Source organism: Falco cherrug, chromosome 4, assembly GCF_023634085.1.
Source record: "Falco cherrug isolate bFalChe1 chromosome 4, bFalChe1.pri, whole genome shotgun sequence".
Taxonomy (NCBI): Eukaryota; Metazoa; Chordata; class Aves; order Falconiformes; family Falconidae; genus Falco; species Falco cherrug.
Window position 1 is genome coordinate 26,520,635 of NC_073700.1, and position 27,639 is coordinate 26,548,273.

A 27,639-nucleotide genomic window follows, 5' to 3' on the forward strand; every position below is an offset into this window, starting at 1 on the left:
GAGCTTCCAAAATGCCTGAGTAGAATTAGGCTGAAATCGCAGGGTGGGCGGGCAGGGGGCCACCTTTCTCCTGTAACATGCAATAGCTGAGAAAATACTTTCTGATCTGATGACTGACAGGGGACACAATAGGGAAATAAGCATCTGGTTTGGGGGTTTTCTTTCTTTTTTGGGGGGGTGGGGGAAGATTATGAATCACTGAAATGAGTGGAAGCAAAAGTGGCTTCCTTTATAATCTGATACTTTTTTTTTTGTGCTATTTCTGAGGCCACAAAGATCATGGTAGTCAGGGGTACGAAAGTGCAGGAAAGGAAAAGATGCTACTGGCTGGTGAGTCAGACCGTTACTGCGTGTCTGTAAACACTGGGCTGCTCACACAGCAAAGAATATTCCTGTCTGAAAACAAAATTAATTCTCCTACTTGAAGAATTGGACTGATCTGTGCAGTTACTGGAACGTGAGATTTAAACTTGCCTCTGACCTTTTATGTAACATGTTCTTTAAAGAAACTTATTTTGTAGCACTGCATGTAGAATAATAACATTAAGGCTTTACTTTCCGTAAAGCACACTTCACAGTAATTTTATTTAATGACTGCCATGTTTCTAATTTCTTGGATGTACTAATGGTGGTAGCTCCAACCAACAGCATATTTGGGACATTAAATGCTGCTGATCACTGATGATGTTTATCTGCAGTGCCTTTAAGTGCATTTATCTGTTTACAGTGGTCTGCACTAACAAGGATAACTTGTTCAGACTGTACGGAGTGATGCCTCCTGTACCTCCCTTGGTAATACCGGTTTGAAGTAGCTTTGCGTTGTGTTGCTTGGCATCTTGGAATTCCACCTCTCGGAGACACGAGGGGAATCCGTTCATCGGTTGAAGTAACTCCTCCAGCAGCAGCTGTGACGTGGTGGAGTGACAGGAGCCCTCCCTGCAGCGCACTTTCATGGCTGTAATTCAGCATTTGATTCTCTCCCATCCTGGCAGACCAGGTTTAGTTATTTTTAACATGTAGGGATAAAGTTGAAATTAATTTATGTAATTTCTAGTGACAAAACACTGCTTTTATATAAGCATCATTTCTATGAAATTTTGCTCGGAGTATTACTGAAGAGCTAGTTCTGGCTACAGAAGGTTTTCCTTGCCTTACACTTTGTATTTCTGCTTGCTGTCAGGCTGCAAAGTGCTTTTGGTGTCTTTTCCAAATAATTAAGACAGTTTCGAATACCTGAAACATGTTGTCTTCAGCACGGGGGCCAGGCTGCACACCCTGGAATGGGGATTGGGAAGATTATTTTGGCTGCATGGCTATTTATAAAATGCATGAATACATGGCAAGTAGTGATGCTTCCACATTCCTGCTTCGAGCTGGGTTCTTCTCAAGCGGAGCAGGGTGTGATGCCTGTGACACGACCACGCCACCACCGATGTGATGGCCACGGTGCTTTGGTTCGGGGCCACCTGCCCCCAGTGCTTCTAGGCAGCAGTCACTCTGCGCTGGCAGCTCTCCCCATCTCTGCCCTTGGTTTGTAAAGTTCAGGGGAACTGAAGCGCGTTGTCTGCAGGAGTATCTTCATGTCTTCCCTTGACTTTCAGTTAATTTCTTCTGCGTTAGCAGATAGGTAGTTCCCGCCGGGCGGATGCTGCTGCAAGTGTCCTCGAGGCGATCGATCTCTTTGGCCTGATGATGCATTTTCCTTGTTCCTTGTGCTCACCTGATTCAATAAAGTATTACCAAATTTTTTTTTAGGCCGCTTCTAGTCATTTTTAACTCTTTATTGAAAATAAGTTGCAGTTGGTACACGGACACTGAAAATACATTGTCACAGATTGTTCTCTCAAAAGATATTTTTATATATATAATATATACAAAAGTTGTAAACATTTTTAACTTGTTTCCATACACAGTCCACTTTATACTACAATGCACATAAGGTTAGAGACAACTGCAACTCTTTGAAGCGGTCTGCTTATACAGAGGTATCTGAAAAAAAACCCCAAACCAACAAACCCTTAAATTTTGCAAACCACATTTGGTATCAGTTTGATATTAAAACTCTTCAGGAATGTGAGGTTTAAACGCGTATTGCAACAAAATACAGGCAGCTGAACTTGGGTTTCAAGTTGACAGAGCGAAGGCTGTGTCTGAGCCTTGCTGGTGGGGGGAGAGGGTCTTCTGCCACGCACGACTTCAACATGCCACTGAGGAAAGTACTGGGAATAAACAAGGGTGGAACCAGACCCATCCGCTCTCTCCATCAAGCTTCAGGGAAAAAAAAGGCTGAAAGGAAGTCTGTGAGCACATGCAGTAGTGTTTATGGAGAGGAATGAAAAGGAACGGTGTGATTTACGCATGAGTGGACAGCGACCACAGGCAGCTTGGTTTGGTTTTAGGTGACCTCACCGCTCGCTGCAGCAGGCAGAGCTAAGAGTGAGACAGCTACGCTGTTCTGTGGAGAGAGGAGGGGGCGAGTTACCCTGTGCGGAACTGCTGCCCGACGGAAGCAGAAGAGCAAAGCCATAGCTGCTGCTGCTGGAGCATAAACTGGGGGGAACTCATCCTACAAAGCGCCCAGGCAAAACAGCTGGTGAAACCCCAACTGCTTGTAGACATGGCTTAACAGGCTTTAACTGCTCAAACCCCCGAGAAACAGAAGTGTGTAAGGGGGGAGATGGCTTCCCTAAGTATCAGTTAAGCAAAACCCACCTCGCTAGGAACAGCTTCAAATGGGGGAAAAAATCCTAATTCTTTCAAATCTTTTAATATGCTTAAAATTAAAACATGCAAATCCCATGGTGCGGTTAACTTCTGAGAACTACGCCTGGTGTTGCCACAGAACAACATGGAACAAGGATTTGGCAGAACACACCTCCGGCACAGGCGGGGGTGGTTTGGGTTCTCTTTACACCCAAATCCAGCGCTAATGCCAGCCTGGGAGCAGCAACTCCTGCCCTCCGCAAGCTCGAGTCAGCTGCTGACTGCCGAGATGGCTGGGAGAAGAGCTGGAAGCTTGGCAGGGAGCACGGGGCAGCAGCTGGCACGGCAGCCCCCGCGCACGCCGGGCACGCTTCTGGGACGTGGGCTGGGTTCGAAGGGAGCCAGCGCGCCCGTATCCCGGCCAACACGCGGGGAGAAAAAAGCGGGAGAAAGACGTCCGAGGACTGATGTTCCAAATACCTGAACCCCAAATAATGCACTACAGTTATTACACCGATGGATCTAGTTCTCTAACCATAAGCCCGTGAGGTTCTATTAGCTACAGCCCGTGCCTGCCCACACTGGCCTGCCTGGCGAGTCCTGGACACGCCGATGTGCTCCAGCAGCCGCTGCACAGCACTGCCGGCACCGCGGGGCTCGTGGGGACCCTGCGGGGGCTCACGGGGGCGAGCATGGAAAGAGGATTTCATGCAAGGGGGAGGACGCTGCATCGCGGGGCTGGTGTCACCCTGCTGCTGGGCACGTTGTAACTCGGCAGGGCGACGGCCGCCAGACAGCGGGTTTGGTTCGAGGTGGGCAGCTGCTCGTCCCAGCGTGTGTGTCTCGGGTGATGCACGGTAATTACGGCTCATCCCGTCCTGCCCGGCTGACACAGTCTAGGTGGGGCAACAACATCTATAAACCCAGCACTACTGCCCCAAAAACATCCACCCGCTGTGGGCTGCCTGCCCCTGCCTGCAGAGCAGCCCAGCACTGCGAGCCGACTCTTCCCAGTGCCACCCTGGTCTCCACCGACCGGGACAGGCATTTGTGGTGGTAGAGGGAGCAGGGTTAAGCTTCCTTGAGGTGCCTGTTGATGTGGCTGGACACGTTATTCCCGGTTTAATTAAGGAGCAATCTGTCCTGCCTTCCCGCTGCCAGGAAGCCTCTCGGCCACCCGAGTCCCTTCCTCCTCCTCCTCCTCTCCTGCCCAGCACAACGCAGCCGGGTCCCTGCACGCTGACCGTGCGACTGCAAGTTCACGGTAACACTGACTTCGGGGGAGCTGGAAAAAGCCGCTGACCTCGAGAAGAACAACGGGGTCTCGGCCGGGGGCTGGAGTCAGGCTGAAAGTCGTCCCCGTTGCACCGTTGCTGCTCTTAAGGTCAGTCGTGGCACGAGAGCGTGCGTGGGGGGTGCATGTGTGTCCCTTCTGCGTCCCACCGCTGGCGGGTGGGAGTGTGGGGAGGAAAGAAAGGCAATGCAGGCCTCGGTGCGTACATTCAGATGTTGTAATATTCAGCATGGTTACACCAGGGGTCAGGACACGTCCCGCAGTCAGACAGAGCTTTAGTTCTTTACGGTTACAAGGAAACTCTGGAACAGTTATATAGTTAGAAAAAATACAATGTACTGAACAAACATTATCTCACATACAATCAATTTAAACATTTAAATTGATTATAATTTTGCTAAAATATTAACACAAGTACTGTTTGTGCTGCTAAGATTTCAGTGTTCCCTCTAAGGAAAATATTGCTACAGTTCTACCGTACCCTGTATTAAAATCCTTTGCCTTTTTTTTTTCTTTTTTGACTCTAGAAAAATCACAAGGGTCCCGTCACTAATTTAGGCTTAGACCGTACTGGGGTTTGGGTATCCCTGGTCTGCTTAATGTGAAGCTGTCTCCCTGCTCACCAAGCCCTGCCGGCACGGGCCACCAGCAGATGCCCCTGGGTCACCTCCTTGCTCCTTGCATTAGCCAAGCAGGGGACACTCCAGTAAAGCAGTGCAGCATCCCCCTGCTCGCCCCTGCCTCTGCCGCGGGCACAGGGCCAGGCAGCGGGGCCGAGCTACGTACCCCGACGGCGTTTGGACCTCCAAGTGGGTGCAAAGGTGTCCAGAGGGAGAGACATCTCTGCTGTCACCATGGGGAAAGCCCATGGTGGGGACTGCGGGGGAACGCCAGGTCTTGGTGCCGCCGCGTGCGGCTGCGCTGAGCAGGGATGCTACAGTGGCGCGGGAGAAGTGTCCGAGCTGGGAAATGCTGCCCAAACAATCCCAGCACAGCTCCAGTGGCTCCGGTGCCATCAGGCGAGCAGGAGGAGCGCAGCGCCAGCAAAGCCAGCCCTCGCTGCAAACGCACCTTTATCCTGGCCTCAGCAGGAGGGGAGTCAAGTAATGCACTTTGTCACGGAGAGTGACTGCTTGTGATGAGATTCGCTGCTTATTAATTAATGCATTTATTTGCAATTTAGCAGCAGAAATGAGCCGTGTTAATGATGACAAAATAACTGCTGGATGCTTTTGCTACAAGGAGAGCTGGGGCAGTCGGGTCACTATTGCTTGTCACAAGGTCAGAAGGCAGCACGCAACTTTTGCCGGTGTAAAGTGGCAAGGCGAAACCCCAGCTCGCCGGGAGCCAGGAGGACCGGGGGCCTCTAAGGATGGAGCTGTCAGGAATTCAAGTTTCAGCTCCTCTGCTTAGTCTTTAGTGACAAACAGCTCAGATCACAGCCACCGCGCAGGCAGGCAGGCAGGGCAAGCAGGCAGGTTGCTGAAAGGAGCTACTGGATTTTACACATTCAGCTGTTTTTGACAAGACAGGAATTTTGCAGCTGAAAACCAGACCTGAGCCTCTTTTTCCTGGGTCCTTTTCATTCACCCTCTTCTCCCGCTATTTGCAAACATCGGGCCGTGAGCCCCCACACGATGGACTTCCATGGCCTGTAAAGTCTTTCCAATTCTCTGCCTGAATTTCTCCTTTCTAGGGACGGCGGGGTAAAATGTACGTTCACACCTGAGGCTCTGCGGCAGCTGATGACAGATGGTGGCTGCTCCCAGTATAAAAATACAAGTTCAATACCGCTCCTAATTGACTTGGACTTTAAGTCGCTTAGACGCCCACCCCTTTCGTGTTGGCAGCTCTGGGTTTGAGCGTGAGTAAGTGTTCAGCGTTGCCAACCAGAAACTATTTGTAAATTTGCAAACTTTCCTAATCCCTCGGTGAAGAAGTGGAACCGCAACACGCCGTATTTTCCACTGATAAAAGGCTATTCCTAATTAGCAGCCAACTATTGCTGAACTGGTTTCCAGTATCAAACAGTAACTTTTTACACCCTCAACCAGAACCCTGCTGAAGCGTAGAAGCAATTTGGATATTCAACATCACCCCAACCCACTGTGCCCCCCGCCATGCCGCTTGCATCCTAAGCTAAGTTTGAAACACCTTTTTGGATTTTGTTTTGTACAGTAAATATATACAAATAAAAGTAACACAGATGCCACTTATTTCTTTGTGAATCTGGCACTTTCCATGGAACGCGTACAGGAAAGCTGTGCAGCGGGAGCGGCGTGGGGCCAACCTCCCCAGCGCCGCCCACCCACCCACCCTTGCCACCATGAGAACGATTCTGTGTTAGCTCTGGAAGAACGAGATAAATAGCAACTCCTCAGCTACTGTGACTACTAACAGGAAAAGTTATTCTGGGCTTTCCCGGGCGCTCAGCAGAACCCAACGCCGACTACCCAGTGTCAAGCCTCAGAGAGGGCATTTATTCGCCTTTCGCCACGTGTAGGTGATGCGGTAGCAACCTTCCTTCCTTCGGACTTAGAGGGAACACTGCTTTTATAAAACCCTTGGACAGGTAAGACAAGAACCAATACCACTGTACAGAATTCACTGCACAACTAGCTAATAGTAAGGAACCCAGCACTGACTTGCCACATTAAGGAAATGGGACTGAATACATTTGCAATCAACCAGTTAAGAGTACTGCACCGTAGGACTCGGTCTCTTGGTACGCGGCCCTCGCCCCTCAGTACACTGGCACTTGGTAACCTTTCGGGTTGGTGTCTAAGGTCTCGGTGAAGGGGGGGCTCTGGTAGGTCTCTGTGCTCTCGATGCCGCTGCCAGTGGGGTAGCCGGGGTACGCCGCGTTGGGGTCAGCAGTGAACTGATCGGTGGCAAAGAGTGACATGTCCGTCCCCAGGCGGTACCTCTGCAGCGCCTTCACTGCCAGCGCGACCTGCCACGGGATGGGGGAAGGTTAGGGGGAGATGGCAACTCCGTGGCCAGGACCCCCCATCCCCCAGGACCACGCATCCCCCAGGACCCCATGTCCCCCCAGGATCCTGCTCCCCCCAAGACCCTGCATCCCCCCCAGCTTGCTGCAAGGCGCTGAGCTCATCCCAGGCGGCTGCTGGCCCTGCTCCATTACAGCCCAGAGCCAAACCAACCCCAAAGCACAGCCCCTAATGCCAAAGAAGTAATTTCTGCATGCCATATTGACCCCCAAAGCTCTGTCTGGGGTGGGGGTCCCAGTCTGTGCTCGGGTCCCCGGCCGTGCAGATCTGACACTGCTGGCACCAATAAACCCATCTGCTGTGGGGTGGGAAAGCTGCCGAGTGCTGGGCCAGCAAAATAGGTCAGTTCTGCCGAGACTCCTTCACCCTCTTCCAGGTTGCCGGTATTCAGGTCGCAAACCGTGGGAAATGCGGGCGGCAGCGCTGCGAGCGCACCACACTTGCTCTTATTTCAGGAGGTTTCATTAACAATTCAATTAGTTTATAAATGACAGGCTCGGAGCGGGGGGGAGAAAAAACCACCCGCAGACACCAAGAATGGCTTCCCAGCCACCGTCCCGCGCCCACTCCCTGACCAGTGCCGGCGGGGCTGCGGCAGCAGAGCGGGCGCTGGCTGTGCGCACCTATCGACCCCATGGAGCACCCGGGTTGATTAATGGTACCAGTGGAGGGGCAGCTGGTGTGTCCACACACCCTGGTCATCCTCCATGCTGGTAGCAGGGGACCGGTGTCCCCAGTGCCCTTCCGAGGTGGGAGCGGACGTTGGTGGGATGGGGGAGAGCATCCCACCTGATGCCCTTCCCTGGCAGCTGTGTGAAACAGGCAGTCTGGCAATACAGCAACAGAGAAGAGCTGCGGGGGAGCTGGGATTAAAAGAGATTTATTTGGATAATAATAGAGGGGGGAGCAGTTAAACTGGTGAGTGACTGGAGCCAGGCCTGCTGTCGGAAAGCCTCAGACTGGCTTTTGCCCCAATTCTTTTAAGGCAATATGGCATGAGTGCACATCTCCGGCGCTCTCTGCCCACGAAAAGCCAGAGGAGGGGTGGATGTGACACAGGGGCCATCCCTGCTTCTCCATGCACAGTCTCTGGAGCAGGACCCCCTGGGTGGCGCAGGCACCCCCAGGTATGGGTGAGGTCCAGCGATGTCCCTCTGCCACTGTGCGGCTCTGGGGACACACAGAGCCTAAAAATGGGAGCAAAAGGGGGTTTATGGAAGCCCCTGCCTCTGGGTGGGCAGCAGGGAAGCCAGTTTGGCTTCTCCGGAGGGTGAGCTGGTGAGCCTGAGAGCTCCCCAGATCACCCTGCCACCCCGTGAGAGCAGCTCATCGCAGTGATCCGCTCCTGGGGACTTGCTCGCTTCCAACCAAGCTGCTCCCGGGGGTCTAATGAGGCCCTGAAATGAGGGCGGCTCGTGGCTGGCGACACGTTTTCGATGGGAATGCAACTTTCCAGCCGCAGGAGAAAGGGAAGTCTGGTATTCCCCAGCGAGAGGGGGCTGAGCTGATGCTTCCCGGGTAAGAAGCCACAAGTTTCACCTCTATTTGCAGGGACCGCAGGTTTCCTCCGTACAGCCCCTGGCTGAGCACCAGGATTCACTTCTCCAAACTGTGCCCCCGATTCTTCCTCCCAGCTCAGTGCTGAGCCCAGAGCAGGTTTCGTTTCTCCTCTCCCCACCTTAGCTCTGAAGCTGAACTCACCCAGGCGATGATGGAGAAGAAAGAGAAGGTGATGGCAGCCCGGGCGGCATCTGCTCCTTGTGAAACCCCTCTGCTCATTGTTGTCCGTTGCCACTGGTTTGCTAGGAAGCAGAAGGCTACAAACCACAGGAAGGACAAGAAACCTGAAAGAGAACGGAGCTGGTCAGTGCTGCCCCTGCCCACCGCCTCCGCTGCCGCAAGGACCCCCGTCTGCTGACGGACAAACACACTGCCATCAAGATTTTCAAATAGCGACAGTGATCTTGGGTGCCTTGGCCTGCGGCATGGCCCAAAAGGAGCTATTTTAAGAGGCTGATTCGCGGTCGCTGGAAAATCAGGGATGGAAGGAACCTTGTAGGGTCATCCAATGTGTTGCCAGCCTGAAGTTCAGCGCACCTACCTCTCAATCTCATCTCAAAGACCTACAGGGACAGCACACCCTCTCTGGACACGCGGTCCTCACCGCCTGTGGGGTTTCAGCCTGCTCACAGGCGTCAAGGTGCTATCAGCTCAATTCCAGCACCCCATCCCCTCAGTTCTCTGGACACCAGCAGCTCTTAGAGACTTTGGACTGGATACTGCAATCCTCACCCAGCAAGAAGCCAGCGCTCCCGGGAGCAGCACCAGGCTGCTCAGTTGCTGCAGGAGGCGGCTGTACAGCTGTCCTGCGATGGGATATGCCTTGGTCCAGGATACAGCCGGAGAGCTTAAAAAAAGGCAAGTAACAGTCACCAGGAACACAGACAGGCTGCGATGAAGCCTTGCTCTGAACACAGGGATCAGGAGTGACCCTGGGATGTCAGTGCACCCCACGAGTGCAGCAAATGAGCAAAGGGCAGGGACACGGCAGGGCTGCCCATGGAGCCGAGGGGCACACGGGCTTCATGTGAGAGAGCTCTGCTCACCCCTGCAACCCTCCGCTGACGGCACTCCTGTTCTCAGCCTCTCTGGGCTCTGCGGGATTGAGGAAAAACGCTCTGGTGATTATTCCTTACTGGAAGCACAGCTGGCTGAGCAAGATAGGGCTGCAGCTCCCCTAATTCAATCACCAGCCAACAGCACTGCCTGATGCCAAGGAGCTCAGAAAATAGTCAAGAAGCAAGCCACGAGCACACAGTGTAAGGAGCAGTGATGCTTTCCAGTGCTGGGAAGAGAAGTCACACAACCTGGAGCCTTCCATGATGCTGTTTTAAGGGTCTCCAGCCTTCCTGAGCACCCCCAGCACAAAGGTTCCTCACCCACCAATTCTGGGTGTCAGTGCACATGCTGGGCACTGGCAGGTGGGATGCTGAGTTGCCCAGCACCTTCCCAAGGATCATTAGCACATCAGTATGAGCAGCCACAATGCCAGTCCCATGGGGCAGCCAGCTGCAAAGCACAGTCTGACGGTAGGGAGAGGAAAGATGCTTCCTTTATTCCCCTTTATTTTGCCGGTTGTTCCTAAGCACGACACAAAATGCACGCGTGCATCCACACCCAGTGTGAGTCACAGGGCTCATCGCACACCTCACCTTTAATTCAGAATTTGCTCCTACCTGCAGTTTAAACAGACACACTCCTTATCTCCTTCTCTGGCATGACTGGGCCTGGGGCTTCCTGACCGGTGATGCTTTTATCAGCCCGGTCATATTTGAGCCCTTGAACTGCCCTCACAGCAACACAACCTCCAGCGAGGATCATGCAGGCTTTCCTTTTCCAAATCACAGACTAATACAACAGCTTCATTTTGCCAAATACAGCTAATGCCTGCAACCAAAACTGCCCCAAATCTCTGCACAGACATTTTCACTTCCCCTTGGGATGACCACTGTCAATGTGAAAAGAGACCTCTGGGGTTACTCCTTAAAGGTCATCCTCAGGGCTAGAGATGCCTTCTAGTCCCCTTCTGTTATAATGGGGCTTTATCAGCAGCTGGCCCCTGTTAGAGGAAGCAGATCCAACCCCTAAATGCGGACACAAGGAGATGCATGCCCTAGATACAGCACTGGCTGCAGCTCAGATGAGCAGTATGTGGTGAGCATGGTGGGTAGCAGTCCTCGGGTCTCGGTGCAGGAGATGCTGCACCACATCTCCAGATGCTGCACTGCTGCAGTGCTCCCACCTCCAGGTACTTGGGGAGCAAATGCCAGGGCAGTGGGGAGCACTGCCCTCCCGGGCTTGAGCAGCAAGCCTCAGTCAGGACTTTCTTGTTCAAGAACGCACTTTGCTGGAGACAGCGGTGTTTGCAAGTCAAAAGACCAGAAATGAAACAAGAGCAGTTCCCAAGAGATTAATTCTGAGCTGCACTGTGGGGAGCACAGGGATGCTCAGGGACAAGCTCTGGGGCTGTGCAGTGCTGGCACCAAGGGACATGGGGGTCTCCATCAGGACTAGGCTCTGTCACTGGTCTGTAGGGGGTGAGCTTGTTTGGGGGGACTGTTTCTTTGTCTAGCACAGTTCGTCCTTCCTCATACCGCTCCTGGGCAAGGACACAGAGCAGGAGTCACAGCTGCGACGCGGGGTTGTCCACTGACGGGTGCCATAAAGCTCCATCTATCACTGCTGTCTTCTAAGGGTTTTCAAGAGTTAAAATGACATCATGCACATCCCTGAATGTGCACCGGCTGCGCTGGGTATTGCAGCTACCGGCTTCCTCTGCAACACTGAGGTATGCGAGATGCTGACCTTCCCCGTGCTAAAACCATCAGCTTCTTCAGCCAGAAAAGTCTAGCTACGGCCGCTTCTGCTGCCACCCATGTGGACTCCCCGGAGGTTTTACAATGCATAGACAAGCCATTCCCTCCACACCCAGCTCTGCCTGGATCCCTGAGGAGGAGGAGGAGGATTCCCTCCAGTGCCCTGGGGAAGGGAGAAGGCAGGTATTGCTGCCAACAGAGAAGACAGGGTCAGGCATGGAGGGTACCTCCAGAAACACAAGCCACATGTTGTTCAAAGTTTGCAGGACTGACACACGCCCGCCTATGAGATTGGACCTCCCAGGCAGCTCTATGGGAACTGTATGGAAACTCTGCTTCTGTACCAGCACTTACTTTCATTTGTGATCACGTTCAGCTTCTGCTGGCGTTCCTTTGAGATGAAGCTTTGCAGCCAGTCATGAGAATCAGACTCGCAGGCTTGCACTGACTGCCCTCGCACCGGTGCCTCACGGGGAACGTGGCTGTGCCCTCATCCGGCACCCGCACGGTCCCGGTCCTGCGGAGGGGCTGGCAGTGCCTGCTCCCAGCCCCTGCTGTATTCACAGCATCAGGTGTAAGTGGCTGTTTTGGAGGTGGCTGTTGTTACCCACGAGTTTTAAAACCTCGCAAAGAGGGCTGAGCTGCCAGTGGCATGGTGAGGCTACGTGTGCCGGCCCCAGCTCCAGCCAGGGGCACGGTAGCAGCTCTGCACCCTCCGACACCCTGGGGAAAAGGAGAATGCCAGGAAGCACGGCAAGAGCCGGTAGATAATTATCATTTTAGGCTCTGCAAGACGACAGAGTGCAAACACCAGGAAAGATGTGTTACAGCCATAATTACAGCCTGGTCCCAAGCAAGCGCACGTCTACAGGAGCAGCTGTAAGAGCAGATGGAAGAGAAAGTTGCAAATGCCGTTTGCACAGCACGGCAGCCCTGCCTGCACCCCTGCCTGCACCCCAGCGTCACCTCCCAGCCAGCCTGGTGGCTCTGATCTGCCCCTGATCTGACGCACAAGCCCTCTTTCCTTCAAGCGAAAGAAAGCCTTAAGTTAACGCTTTCATTAACTCCCCCCCCCCAACCTCCACACAGCAACCGCCAGTTGACATCTGCTTTGCTGGCAGCTGGCATCAGGCTCCTGGGTGACACAGGCAAAGGGCCAGAAGTGACCTGCTTTTCTCACCCCCCATCACCGTCCAGCCTGCAATACTCCCTTGTACCCCAGCATGTTCCTCACCCGGTTATCTCCCAGATGCATGTTCAGCTTTTATATCAAGCAATAATGCAGAGATCACACATGGAGAGAAAGGATGAAACAGCTGTAAGAAGCAAGAGGAAACTAAGAATCCCATCCTTGGTGGGGAGGAAAGAAGGGGACAGCAAAGGAAGATCCCACAGGGGAAGTCTCCAGGGGTTATTAACACGGAGGTAGTTAACAAGGCAAATTACACAGGTTAGCTCTGCCTCCTGGCAGGTTTGGTGCCCAAGGGTGCCAGGAGCAGAGCAGGGGGGTACATCGGGCTGCCATCTCTGCCGCTGGGGAGGCTTCATGTGCCAGTGAAACCCTGCACTTCATCTCTGCTGTCGGATCTGCTTGTATCGACACTTATTCTGTGAGCAACCAACTGCCTGGCATTTCTGTGTGAGTGGGTGTACAGGCTACGGCAGTAGGGCTGTAGGAAAGGTTTGGGGCAGCCATAATTTTAGAAACATAAAGGCACAGCTACAGGAATTGGAGGAAATACGCTGGGCAGGAACCCGCCCTGATGTCTCTCAGCAAAATGAACCCACTGCTTGTCTGCACAGCAGAAGGTTGCCTTGCACACCGAGGATCCATGCAGCTAACAGCTCGTGCCACTGCTCGATTTGGGTGGGAAGGGACCTCTGGATGCCACATGTCCAACCCACGGCTCCAAGCAGGGTCACAAGTGCTGCAGTGAATTTGGGCTTAGGAGATGTAAAAATTGGAACTAGGGGTAGATGCGTTCACCTGTAACAATGGACTTTGTTACAAAAGCCCCAGACCATGCTCCTCTTTATCTGAGCACCAAGCCGGATTTCAGCGCAGCATTCGCTAGGGCGCCCTGTGGGAAATGGTTCATTAAGTGGGGAAAGTGGAGACTGCATAAGAGCAGCGAGGAAAGTAATGAGCTGCTGGCAGGGAGATGTACCAGGCAGCAGTAACAGAGACAATGCCAGGCTGGAAGGGAGCTGTGGAAGACCACTCTCTGCAGACCCCAATAGGTGACTGTCAGTCACAGGCATGCATCCACACCACCCACACATAAGTGCTTTATTTGTTTTCCCAGCAAGGAAGCGGCTTGCCTGTTTTCTATCAAGAAGCCCACAGAGGGGATGGCCTGAGGGAGCAGGACGTCTCTGCCCAGACACAGGCTGCGGACACGCTGTACCTGGAGCACACGCAACGATGCTGGGGTAATAAATGTCACCGCTGGCAGCACAGCTGCATTGGGTGGATTTACCAGCACAGACCTCTGGTGCAATACTGCGGCCTGGCCCCGGGGCAGCGCAGCACAGCAGAGGCTTTGCAGGGCAGAACCTGTCTTCTCCGGCTTGCTGCTGAAGCCCATGAATGCACACACAATGCATGACAAGTACAAAAGAGAAATGAGGCAGAGATTGAGAGCGGTACCTTTTCACATATGCCTGGCAGGGGAGAGAACGGCTGTTAGGAGGTGGAAGGCATGGAGGATCACAGCCTCGCACCACGACATGCAGCTTTAGCCAGAAGATGGATGTGATGTTCCCCTCCTGTTTGATTCGAAGGGTTGGAGGCAGTAAGCACCACAGAAGGGACTGTAAATATCATCTAACAAGGTCTGGATGCCGTTGCTCTAGCACCATGGAAATAAGCTTTCCAGCAAGGAGAGAACATCCCTAACAACAGGCAAGTGCAGGGAGGCGATGACGGATATTTTCATTTGGGACCAGAGAGCCATCAGCAATGCTTGTGCTGGATAAATCACCTTCAGACTTTGCTAACACAAGAGCCTGGAAATGGAGAACATCAGCTGAAAACTCAGCCAGGCAACTCCCAGAGCAGCCGAGTAAAGGATGGCCTCTCCCGGCTCAAGCATCCCACCTGCTCGTGTTCGCATAAATGAGCACCAGGTCAAGGGGTTCAAGGTGGTGCAGAGGAGCCCCAGACCTACCTGCACATCGCTGTGTAGAAGCACGTATCTGCTTTGTTCCAAAACACACATATACAAAGTGAAAACAGACACAGATGTAACTGATAAAACGACATTTGCTTGAGCCAGAAACAGGAGATGTGGGAGGCTAAACCACCCCACCTAGTCTCTGAGATGCAACCACCAAGCCTCACTTCTCTGGGTGCCCTCACAGAACCGAGCTCAGCAAATGTCTACAGTTGCAGAAGTGACACAGACGAGAAGGACACCCTGTTCCCAAGCCACCACACCCCGGCTTCCTCGCTGCTGCCATTTTCCCACCATGGCTGGGTGGGAAAATCCATCCACCACCCTTGTGCTCCCTGACTGAGGCACACCAGTCGTGCCACACCATGGAAGGAGAAGGAAGGGCTCAAACACAGAGCTGCAGGGCACAGCAATGGCGTTGCGCTGCCCACAGAACCAGCATCATCCTTTGCAAGCACAGCAAAGCCAGAGACATACCTGAAAAGCCAAGGTCCAGCAGGACGGCCCGTTTGCGATCCTTAACGCTGCTGATCTGCTGGAAGTAGAGGTCCACGACAAAGAAGAAGATACAGCCAAAGAAGGCAATGACGCCAACAGCGATGCCGTAGCTGCAGGCACTCTCATTCTCGTTGAAGATGCAGAGCAGCTCAGGGTGCTGGCTGTCCTTGTTCACGTAGCACTCGTTCACGATGGAGCCAAACACCACGATGGAGAAGATCTGCAGAAGGAAGGAGAAAACACGACTTGCTGCTGTTTACATTTAACTCTGTTTTCCAACAGCAACATAATTGGATTCAATCCTGTCTTTGACTCCATGGCAACATGGCATTTGTTAGACAGATCCCAACTCTCGTCTGGTTCGTGGCCCTAAGCAATGGGCTGGTGGATGGTACCTAGGTCTTCCTTCTCTGCGAGCCTGTCTGCCTCTCAGTGGCTTGGTGTGCAGGGTATTTTAAGAGATGTTGTTCTCCAGATAGGCTGGGGAGGGAAAAAATAAATAGATGGGTCAGGTTTCTGCACAGTCTTTCTGCTTGCGCTGCTCTTCACTGCCAGGCTGCGCTTGATAAACCCCCTTGTGTCCCTGCGGAGCGCAGAGAAACGAAGTTACAGAGGATAATTGAGTTGCTGAGCTGGCTGACCCGGGGAGGGACTGGATGCCCAGTGGAGGGGGACAGGACATGGCAGCAGAGGGAGGTGGGGAGCAGCTCACCTGGGCACAGCGAGGCAGGGGGACAGGCTGCTCTGTGAATGACAGGGCAATTTTTCGCCTGGCTTAGCAGGGGTTGAAGGATGCAGCGCCTGCATCCATTATCAAGTGACCTGGTTTCAGCCCTGAGAGGGACAACAAAAGGGTGGGGGGTTGCTGGTGGCTGCCCAGGTCCCACCGCTGGGACCCGAGGGGGTTTCACAGCCCTGCAGGCAGGGAAGGAGCCGGATGGCAGCACACAGCCAGCTGCCTAAATTAATACCATTCACGATGCTGCATGCTAAAGTAATTCCCTTATCTCTCCAACACCAAAGGCAGCAAGCGGAAGCCACGGGACCAGCTGCATTACAATTTGCTCTGGAGCCTGCTCCGTTAGAGCCTAGAAAGCGCTGCACTGCTGTTTGGATTTCAAGGCTGCGAGCAGGGAGGGAAGCAAAGCGTGCAGATGCCCCTCCATCAAGCTGTGAACCTCTGATCTCCTCCCTTGCTGCCAGCACCGGCTCCCTGCATGCCTGCCCCACTGCCTTGCAGGACACAGCTGGAGGCCACTATCCAGAGGAGAGATAAGAGGTTCCTCCAGCATGCCCCGGCGTGGTGGCTGCCTGGGAGCAGCTGGGGTCTCGGGGTACATCGCAGCTCCCACCCCCGACACCCCGCTACTTCTTCTCTGTGACATGAAGTGCACAAGACCGAGACAGGCGGCAGACAGAGGCAGCAGCTGAAGAGCCACATGATAAACTGCAGCCAGTGGCCTTTGCAAAGTCACCTGCATCTCGATGGCTGATGCCGGGCTGTGGGCCACCTCCTACAGCCCCGAGCTCCCTGAAGCACCGCGTTAGCAGAGCTGGGTGAAATGGAGCAGAAGGCACTAAGAGCAAAGCATTCAGACAGCTCTAAGCACTCTTTAACATAACTTTGTGATAGAGGTTTTCTCCCAAGCACTGGCCAAATGTCTCACTCCTGCTTGCCCTGAAGGATTTCATTCTCCAAATGGCTCTCCAAACTCTTTCCAGTGCCGGCGTGAAGCTGGGCCAGAGCTGCTTCTGTCTGAAGCTACTTAGAAACACAAGTGTCCCATTAGCAAACCTGTCTCAGAGCGTACCCACCAAGCCTCCTCCAAACTGGAGACCAAAGAAATGCATCTGCAAGGGACTGAACTACTAAATGTGAAGGGATTGGTGAGGGCGTAGGGTTTTTTCTTTTTCTCTGTACGGTGTCATCTGAAATAAATGATGAGCAGAAGCAGCAAAGTCTCTGGAGCACATCCTACCTCAGGCATGTAGGAGCTCCTGCACGCAGCTACCCCAGCACCCCAAGCCCAGGAATTTGCCACCAACTTCTCATGCTGTTATCTGCAAGCACGTGATGGATGAGCAGGTTGCACCATGCTCACACCCGCCTCCAGAAACCTGCCAGCAGGACAGCCACGGGCAGGGCTCTTCATTAAAACTTTTTAGCCAGGAGCTCTGTTAGTGACAGCAGATTCCTATTACTTCCAGCACTTAAAATTCAGGCCAGCAGTAAGCTGGCCTGCATCGAGCAGCAGAGATGCTCCGAAACCTGCTTGCTAATTTAGCTGGCATCCCTGAGGTACCCGGCGTGCTGGAGGTCCTGCTGTGGGGTGAGGAGAGAAGAGCTCGCCCAAGCACCCGCTGCTGCTGCTGGGGTGGCTGGAGGGAGCAGCCTTTCTGCCCCGCTCAGTCGGGAGTGGGTGAGGTCCTGCAAAATTCCCCCCAGGATTCACCCGCAGGTCCCAGCAGCAGCTCTTTGGGACTCTGTCCATCAAAATACCTCATGTACCTGCCATGCTGCCCTAGACCCCCACCAGCTCTGCGCTGGCCCCTTCTCTCCATGGCCTGCTTGGCCGAGGGGATCAGCATCTCCACCCCGGTGGAGGCAAGCATGCATCCCTGTCTACGCGACAGGCAGCAGGAGTGGGTTTCAGCCCTGGAAACGCTCCTCAGCCCCAGGAATTAGCCCATTCTTGAATAACACCCTCCTAGAAATGTGGGTTTCCAAACGCTCATCTGCAAAATTCAGACGCAACCTCTGACTGCCCCTGGAGCGCGAACAGGGCACAGAAAGTACCTGTCTCCCACAGACCACTCCACGGCTGGCACAGGGAGACAATCAGGCCTTCCTCCTCTTTTAATTTAACCACAACCCGGGGTTCTGTCCCCCGTCCATCCCTGGCTCATCTCAGCTCTGAGCACCAGCCATGAGCTCGACGGCCACCCAAGTCACCCGAGTGCGTCTGCACCCTCTTCCTCGCTGGCGCTGCACTTCGGGAGCACTCGGCTGTCACACCGCAACGGGCACATCATCACCATGCAAAGAACAAGAGGGCTGCATTGTAAGAAAGAAACAACAACAAACAGTAATAATAATTTTCCCAGTGCTTTGGCAGCAGCTGTAATATCAGCAGTTGTAGAAATCTGTTCATAAATAATGCAAAATTGTTATTTACCATCAGAAATAGCAGCAGCATTTATAAAACAGGCCCTGGAAGAAATAATGTGATTCTGGAAAACATGAATAATTGAGAACCTCTGATTCCACGGGATTATTTCCCTGGCAGGCCAGCGAACTTGTACTCAGCTTCTTCGATAAGTGTTTTGTTAGTCCTCCCAGGATTAACCACCTGGTCTACTTCCCTGTGCTTTCGGGTGCCGACCGGGAGCTCATTTTCAGGGGGTGAGAGAGGGCTCCCGTAAATACGACGAAGGACGCTACAGGGCAGGGTGTCTGGCTGCCCGCACGGGGGATGCTGCTGGGATGGCTGCAAGCGCATGTACTACCAGAGATGGAAGAAAAAAGATGTTTCACTGCTTAACTTCGAACTCCAGAGGGTTTTGCAAAGCAAAGCATCCTTCTTGCTGCAAGATGACCTGAGCAGCTCACCCCACGAGACCCCCTTGACTGGGCGCTGCCCGCAGCGTTTCGGTGTGGGCAACACGGGACATTCCGCTTCTTCTCGGGAGGTCAAAACAGTAACAAATTGCAAGCGTACGTATTTGATAGATGTGCTCAAAACATCAGCACTGGCTGAAACACTCCTGTCAAAACATGCTTTTCAGTGAAAACAAGTCTTTCCATGGATTTTATCTTCCTCCCCCCATGACTGAAATTTTACAGTTTTTCTCAAAAAAACCCAACCTAGTGCTGGTAAAAGATTTGAATGAGAATAGATTTGGCATTGCCTTTCTAAGTATAAATGAGAAAAAAATTTTTTTGAGAAAATGTGGGTAGATGGGGGAAAATAAAACCCATAGGATTTTTTTAAAGTTCATGCAAAACAAGTGGCATTTTCCAATCACCTCTACAAACTGCACTTGCTCAAACCCACAATCCCTTCATCAGAGACTTGAAAGCGAAAATACAAGGTCAGATTTTCCACTGCGAGTGAGATTTTACAGGTCTGAGCAAGGATGCAGAAATCCTGCTCTCCAGAGGCACTCCTCTGACTCCCACTGCCCGTCAGGTCAGTCCCCAGAACCTGTCCCCGTGAGCAGGCTCGGCAGTGACAGCACTCAGGACCAAATGCCAAGGTCACTGGCACGCACAGCACCAGGGCATCTGCTGTGTGAGCCACTGCATCCCAAGCCTAGCCACCCTTCTAACGGGGCTCTTCCATATCTCACAGGCTTTGCAAAGGAGCCTGAGCATTCACAGCACACCCCGTTTTCCATCTCAACAACCCAACACAACCAGCAACAAATTTTGCTCTTGCTGGGTGAACCCGTGCAAGGCACAATAAGCAAACTGGATTACCTCCAGCCACCCCAGGATGAAATTGCATCCCCCCTGCCAAAGCTTTCACATAAATCTGCTTGCAGCTCGGGGTCTCCTGGCCAGCAGCCTGGTGTGCGGGTTGCCCAGCCCTGCCTCTCCCCAGTGTCAGAGAACAACTGGGAGCCCCCGGCTCTGGCAGCTCCAGCGGCACAGACCATTAGTGCTCCTCTCTGCACTCAGCTGCAGGGAGGGATGTGAAGGAGGAAAGCTGTCTTCTCCCATCCTTTCCATTAAGGCTTGCACTTCAGCCACACAAAAGAGCTTCTGTGCCTTGGTCACGCCCTGGGAGGGAGAACAACGCTGGTCAGGGAGATGCATGAAGTGCTTGGACCCACGATGATGCAGATCAGCTGCTCGTGCAAGCGCAAAGTGAGCTCGTGTTACACCAAACCAGGGAGAAGCCAGAGACCTCACTTCTTAATGAAAGCCAGCTGCCCAGTTCCCCCAGTTCAAAGCTTGCTTCCAGGCAAGAGGGGACACCTCTCCAGGCCAGCAAGTATTTCTGTAACACAGGACAAAGGGACAGGTCCTGGCAGTGACCGGTGACAGGCTCGGGGTACGCCAGCCGTGATAGACTCTGGCAAATGGCTGGCGCAAAGCTGAAACCAGAGGGGTTTTGAGTATCACCCTAAAAACCTGGGAGAGCACCCCAGGGCCACCGCTCACCCGAGGCTGCAGGCTGCAGGCTGCGTCTGGGCAGGAGCCTGCAGCTCCAAGGCTGCCTTCAGTATCCAAAGTGTTGGACCCAGATGCACATTTTGCCCACTCCCCTTGCTTGCTGCCCACCTCCCGTTTTCCCCACTCACCCTATCTGAGGCAAGACCTCTTGCCTCTTTTGTCCCCTCTGGTAAGTGCAGGGGACCGTGACCGAGTGCCCAGTGCCCTGTGCTGATGGCTGCCCCGGCAGAGGCTGTGCTGGTGGGGCACGGAGGTGATGGCGCATGGTGGGGAGGCTGCTGGCAGCATGGACGTGCAGGCAGCCCTGCAGCAGAAGACGGAGTGAAATCTCATTCTTCTGCCAAAAAAACAGGAAAAGGGGAGCCTGGGAGGTTCCTTGCTCAGCAGTGTCTAGGCACTCATGCCCAGGCTGCTGGACCTGCAGCCACTGTCAGACCCTCGCAGGAACCCAGGGCGCTGGGGACACCCGTGTGCCCCACGACAGAGACACCATTTTAGGTGTGCATAAAGCTGGGAGACCTGCGTCTGCCTTCTCTGCACCAGATTTCTACCATCTGGAAGAATGTGGCTGGCCAGGCTGCCTGGCGCAGTTCTGTAATTATATTTTGCAGATCCACGTTCCCTCCCAGGGCTTGAGCCGGCTGGACCCCAGGACACGCACATTTTTCATCCCCGTTGCTTTTAGCCTTCTGTAGCCCAGGCACCTAAAATTCCTTCAGGAGACCTCACAGTCTGAGCACAGCCATCGCAAGGAAAACAAAAAGCAAATAACGCAAGAGAGCACAAGCTGAAAGCTTCAGTGTGTGAACTGTCAGCCATTTTAAGGTGAGATGTTTCCACTGCTGATGCACTGTACTTTGATTTGGGACCTATAAAAAACATTACCAGAAGGTGTGGGGTTGTAGAAGACTGTAAAACCTTGCTTTGATTACACATGCAAGCAACCATTAATGTCGACATCAAGGAAATTTAATGCATGAAGAAAAATAATCTACCGCTAATTTCCTCTGCTGAAGCTCACTATCAATGGCGTTGGGCACAAACCGCACGTACAGACAGCCGGTACCAACATGCTTCACCACTCTAACGTGAGCATCAGTAAGACAGATGCCTCCCTGCCCAGCACCCTCCCCTCCGCGAGCCATCACCCAGCAAGTGAAGGATGGCCTACCAAATGGGAAGAGAGAAAATTAAGGTCAAATCAGCGCAGGCCCAATCCTGCCTAGCACTGAGCGCTTTCATAAACCCCAGTTAAACCCCTGTCTTGAGTCATGTCTGTACCTCGTGCAGACACTCCGCTCATGGATGAGTTAGACCCCTGGCAGAGGGCCAGCCTCCTTCAACACCCACCAAGCTCAGATTCTGGGGGAATCGGGTCCCAGGTCCCTCTCCAGTTTATCTTTACAGTTGTCAGTCACGGGGACGTTTCCAGCACTGATCTGCATAATTTATTGGAGGGTGTGAAGACTGAAGAACTACTTTAAGCACTGCCAGATTTCCCACAAGGACTGTGGATATGACCACAAAGGAAAGACCTGACGCAGTTTCTGGCACAGAAAGAGGCAGTATGATGCTGGCCGTAACAGGTTTATGGACACATCGACTGGGCTAGTCAGCTTGGGAAGGATGTGTATTGATGACCACATGACCAATTTTTACTGAATTACTTTTTCTAATGTGGCAGGAGATGCTAGCTGAGACACAGCGCCCATTCAAAGTTCCTAATCTAGTAATGCAATCTGAGCACATGGCGAGCCAGCAGTGTTTTGAACCAGTGATGACAGGAAAATGATAATTTAGCAGCATTTTAAACTCAGATGCAGTGAAAGTTCTGTATAATTCCATTACCAAAAATGTTAAATTTAAGTTCTGCCTTTAATCTACAGCCCACAGAAAAAGAGAATTAAGATGGAAATCTGGTGACCCTACTGAAAAGCAGCCAAGACCAGACAAAGTCCAAAGCAGCTGAGATCACACTAATGATTCTTAGCATCACTGCAGGCTCCTTAAGTGCCAGACCAGCCTTGCAGCTCTTCTCCAAGAGCCCCAAGTGCTCCAGGGTCAGTGAAACCCCTGAAGGCCATGGGAGCTGTTTGGATCTTGCAGCACCACAGCTCCTACCTTGTATTTCTCGGTGATGTCCCCTGGGGAGTTCTCAGCCCAGTGCTGGGTACGTCAAGCAGCCAAGTCCACCTGTATGTGCAGGATGCCTGGAGCAGGCAAGGTCTGCTCCAGTGAGGGAGCTTTCCAGGCTCCAACTCTAGCCCTTTACAAGAACTGTGTGCTGTAGCTCTGCAAACCCAATCGTACACACTCCACAGCACCTCAAACCAGCCTCACCCCAGGTGTGAAGCTCCTCAGAAGTGTTCTGGCCTGAGGGTGCAAGGTAGCACCAGTCCTGAAGCCATATACTTCTTTGCTGCCTGGCTCTTCTGTTCCTGAGCTTGTTTTTCCAAATAAAAGCAAACACACCTTTTACCATGAACACAAATAGCGCCTTTTCCATCCCTCTGGAGAAACAAAACAAACCCGGACCAGGACGGAAAGGGCACGCTCCCTCCCTTCAAGAACCACCAGCTATTCCTAATACATCAAACCACTGCCCGGCACATCCCTCACCAAAGTCACAACTCGGCAAAGCACATTTGCCTTGCTGAAAGACAATGATCTGCTGCAGTGTGGACTGAGACCCAGATCAGTGCAGAGCCGAGCACATTAAGACTTTGCTGGATCTGAGCCGAAGTAACCTCTGGCCATCAAAGTTCCTTACCGCATATCAAAGGCTACAGGGACTACCACTCCACTGCCATGCCTCTGCCAAGTGATCAGATTTGGCCGCCCTTGTCCAGTTCCCTAATAAAAGGTTTTGCTCTTAAAAGCATAAGACCGCTGCAAAGAAAACCCAGACAAAATACTGAGCCTAATGAGATAAAATACTGCGTAGGAAAAGCTCTCTCCAGTGATCCAGGTGATGAACTACAAATTTACTCAACTTTAAGAAATAAGAGAAAAAGGCAGCAGAAAGGGTCAGGCAGCTGCTAATGTGCCAGTTGCAGGCAAGGTTGTCCCAGGTGCGTAGGTCATGCAGGTAGCAACAGGGGGGTCACTGGAGCAAGAAACAACCACATTAAAGAAAATACCTAAATGTTCCTCTAAGTCATAGCAAAATCAGGACCCGATCTCCTGCTGAGCTCCACGGAGGGAGAGGGAATGGCTGGGTGGTGGGAGGAGGCAGAGTGCCCCAGCCCTTCCGAGCTGGCTGTGCTGGTGGGACCAGGCACTGTACTTTTACCATTGCTCTTACTGAGATTCACAGGAATTACTGAAAACATTTACTTTACCAAAGTATTTTCCAGAACTGCTTTTTAAAAGTGAAACCTAAAGCTATGTTAAATGAACAATACCCCTGCAAAGCTGTGTGACCACTTGAAAGTCTAGCTGGTGCTGGCAGTCACAGAGAAAGGAACTCATGGTTCTGCAGGCATCCTTTGTGAATATCGAGTTTGTTTTGCTCTGCAAAAAATGCCTCAAAAGGAAACCACAAGAGTGATCACATCTTCATCTGACAAACTGCATCAGACGGAGGGGGAAGAGATGAATGAGGAACTGTTAAATGGTTCTTTCCAGCTTTTGATTTTACAGCTCAACCCAGGAGTGCGTTTTTCCCTTCAGATACTCAGAATTACTCTATCTGTCAGGGAGAGGTTGCTGTGTGAGGTACAATCAGGAATCTCCTTTTGTCATCACTTACATTTGGGGATTTCTGCATTGAAGTCACCGTTCACCCTCCAGTCCCTTAGATGTCTGCCAGCACAAGGGCTGAATCTGTGGCCCTGAAGCAGCTACCAGAGTCATGGAGCGGAGCTGGACCCTCCTCTGGTGGTAGCTGATCATGAAACCCCAGCAATGGTCATCACCCAGATCGGCACCATCGGCTCGCATCAGGTGCACGAGGCTGGCTCCAAAGCCTCATGGTGGTTCTCCATCACCTACATTCCCAGCCAAAGCCTCATGCTGCTCCTCCACCACCCGTGCTCCCACTCAAAGCCTCATGGTGGTTCTCCATCACCCACATTCCCACCCAAAGCCTCACAGTGGTTCTCCCTCGCCCATACTCCCACCCAAACCAGCACATCTGAGGCAGCTCCTTCCTTTTCTCACCAAAGGAACATAACGTCATACACACAACAACGGTTACATCTCCAAGGGCTGATCCAACTGTACAGGTTAAATGCACTTGAAAAGACACAACAACAAAGCACCAGAAGGAAAACCACATGAAGAAAACCCACTCCAACACCTAAACTCAGTCATCCTCAAAGCCTCAGTCAAGGGCTTTCTGAGTAACCATCCACGGCTGTTACGTGCAGGCACAGGCAGATCACCTCCCCCGTGATGGCAGGCAGGAAAGCCGGGAAAGGTTTCTGTTTGCTTTGTGAATCAGGGAGCATCACGGTGGGGCGCCGGCCCATGCCACCCACCCAGCTGCCAGCACGGTGTGATAAGGAGCAGTCACCACCACGTGCCACAGCAGTGCCACACTCTCCCAGGACAGCAATTATGAGTGTCAGGGCAAAGCAGAAAGGCAGCAGAGACCTCACGGGCAAACCCTCCTGGCTGCCTCCTCCATCCAGGCTCTCCATCTTGACATGGGTCCCATCTGGCAAGAGCAGCAAAGCAACCGCTCAGAAGGAGCCTGGGCACATGTTACTTTACAAAACCTGCAAGAAATAGCAATGGCCATGCAGGCAGATGGGAAGGAAACCTCCACTCATACCTCTCACCCAGCTGTAGTCCCTGCTCACGCTGGAAAGGAGCCATGAATACTGAACTGGCTTAAAACACAGGTAACCGGAGTGCAGCAGCCCAGCAAAGGCCAGTTGGGGCTCTGAACCCCCAAGCTGGAGCAGCAATGGAGAAGGGTCCCCGACAGATCTGCCAGCAAATGTAAGACCTGGGAAAAGTGGTCCAAAGGGCTTGTAACGGGACCTTCCACAGCCTGATCCCCAGCCCTCTGAAAACAGCAAAACCCCTCCCTTTAAGCTCAGTGGGGTTTGGAGTCGTCCCCAAATACCGCAAACATTTATGCTTGGGACAGCACAGTGCGCATCCTGCATTTGTCACATCAGTGGCCCCCTGCACTTGTTTAGAGTTAAGTTCATGCATTCATGTAATTGTAAGCACTCAGTCTTCACAGATCCCCTGTGAACGCAGAACCATGAAACGAGTGACTTTGCCACTGAATAAACCAGCCAGCGAATCAATGCATAAATATTTTCTAAGCTGCAGTTTTTATTGTATCTCTATATTCAGTATTCTGCTCGTGCTTCCCAGCAGCATCCTATCCTCTTCTGTATGACAAGGATGGTGAGCTCTTTACGAGGGACCTAACTCACCATCAATCTGTCAACAATTTGTCTAACTCTACCCAAACCCAACACTAATACCAACAGTTGGCCATTGCCACCTGAGGAGGATTAAGGAGGATCCAGGTGGATCCAGACCGAGTTTTCTGGGCTGAGGCAACGCTTCTAGGAAACGACTGCTGCCAGGTACCCGAACCCTGCCCAAAACACCCCATCCACCCCAAGCTGGATGCTCCAGATCTGTACCTGGCCTCTGTCCTTCTCCAGTAATGGTGCTGGGGGCTTTCTCGAAGCCCTGGCAAGCACACTGGCTCCCATCCGGCAAAACACTTAAGCATGTGGTTTAACTTTGAGCGTGTGATTGCAGCTGGAATTGCTCATGTGCTTAAAGATAAGCACATGCTCCCATGCTGTGCTGTACGGGGGCTCAGCTGGGGCACCCCACCCCGGAGAGCCCCACAAACGCCCCTGCCATGACAGCTGGAAGGAGGGCAGCCAAGGGTGCAGCACCTTCTCATCGCACCTTTCCTTCACTCACTGCCTGATTTGGCACTGCTGAAGGTGACACAGAGCCAGCACAGGTGGCCAAGGGCCTCCGTGCACAGCAGAGTGGTGACATAGGCAAGGATGAACCCCCCAGGGTTTGGCTCATCTGCAGCCTCCAGCCAAGCACCAGAGCCAGGAGCTGGTGCGGTGAGAGCTGGGCAGACCCTCCCCACCGGGGCCTTGTAGGAAGGGCCGGGCATTGCCGACCTCCCAGGGCCATGAACACTTGCAGATCTCAGCAGGTGAAAGCCAGGATGGGGGTGGCACAGCAGCGGCTGCCTCGACCCGTCGGGCAGCAGCTCCCCGTGCTGCTTATTCACGGACCACGGGCGAGCGAAGCCTTCCCCGAGCGGCTGCACAGCGCATCCCACCTCCTGCCCCCTGCTCCGCGGCAGGGACTCGTCGATGGGAAACGGCCAAAACCCATGCCATCCTTTCAGAAGACCATGGAGAGCTGGGCAGGGCGGGCTGTCGGATTTCTTCTGTCACACGCACGGATGGATGGAAGGTGGAAGGAAGGAAAATGTCCTCTGCCTCCTGATTTACACCCCATCCCTTTGCCCTTTCCTCAAGCAAAGAGACAAAACTGCGAAGGTGCTGCCGCGCATCCACCCACCGCACCTTGCCCCATTCCCGAGAAAACTCCCTGCGAACACCCACGGGAGCCTGCAAGCCCTGCCGCCGCGGCCGGGACCCAGCCAGCCCCACTCGCCACGGCGGGCCACCACACGCCGCGGCTGCAGAAGCCCCGCACACTGCACGAACGCTGCACGCCTGCTCGCCGCACACCGCACGGCACGCTGCACAATGTAACGGGCACGGCGCCTTCCCCGGGCACTGCCCACCGCACGGGCACTGCCCAGCGCCCGGCACCGAGCCCCGCGGCCCCGTGTCCCGGCCAGCACGGCCGTTCTGCCTTACCCAGGTCGTCACCCGGAGGATGGTCTGCGGCTGCTTCAGGAAATCCACGGGGTCGATGGCCCCCCCCGCCCGGCCCGCTCCGAAGGAGGCTCCTTCCATCTTCCCCCGCCGCCCGCTCCGCTCCGCGCCGCTCCGAGCCCAGCCGCGCGCGCCCCGCGCCGGCCGCGCGCCTGGCCGCCCCCCGCGCGCCTCCCGCGTGGGCTCGTCCGCAGCGCCGCGTGCGGGCAGCGGGAGGAACCACCCGCCAGGCCGGGGGGGGGTGGGGGGGAACACCGGCAGGTGCACGCGCCCGGCGCGCCGCCCCCCAGCGAGTCCGCGCTGCGCCCCGGGGCACCGTGGTACAGGCGCGGGCACCCGGTGTCACCGTGCCGTGCCCGTGGGCACCATGTACAGCCACGGGCACCCGGTGTCACCGTGCTGTGCCCGTGGGCAGCCACTGTCACCATACTGTAGCCATTGGCACTGCGGTAGAGCCATGGGCACCCAGTGTCACCACGGTACAGCCACGGGCACCCACTGTCACTGTGCTGCAGCTAGAGACACCATGCTACGGCCATTGTCACTATGCT

At 53.5% G+C, this 27,639-nt stretch overlaps 1 protein-coding gene across 3 annotated transcripts; it reads right to left on the bottom strand.

The window, feature by feature from the left end:
• Positions 1-1,766: 1,766 nt before the first annotated feature.
• SYNGR3 (synaptogyrin 3) lies at positions 1,767-27,277 on the bottom strand. Of its 3 annotated transcripts, XR_008731712.1 has the most exons (5): positions 27,071-27,277; positions 15,038-15,278; positions 8,710-8,852; positions 4,007-6,950; positions 1,767-2,455 (listed from the first exon to the last, which is right to left on the bottom strand). XR_008731712.1 is itself a non-coding variant. In XM_027812463.2 (4 exons), exons 1-4 carry the CDS (start codon positions 27,167-27,169, stop codon positions 6,741-6,743), a joined length of 693 nt encoding a protein of 230 aa, XP_027668264.2. In that variant the 5' UTR covers positions 27,170-27,277; the 3' UTR covers positions 1,767-6,740. The 3 variants fall into 3 exon arrangements, 2 of the variants coding, with proteins under 2 accessions (XP_027668264.2, XP_055562921.1); XM_027812463.2 differs by having other exon boundaries at positions 1,767-6,950; XM_055706946.1 differs by lacking the exon at positions 27,071-27,277 and adding an exon at positions 25,850-26,018 and having other exon boundaries at positions 1,767-6,950.
• Between the last annotated feature and the right edge of the window lie 362 nt (positions 27,278-27,639).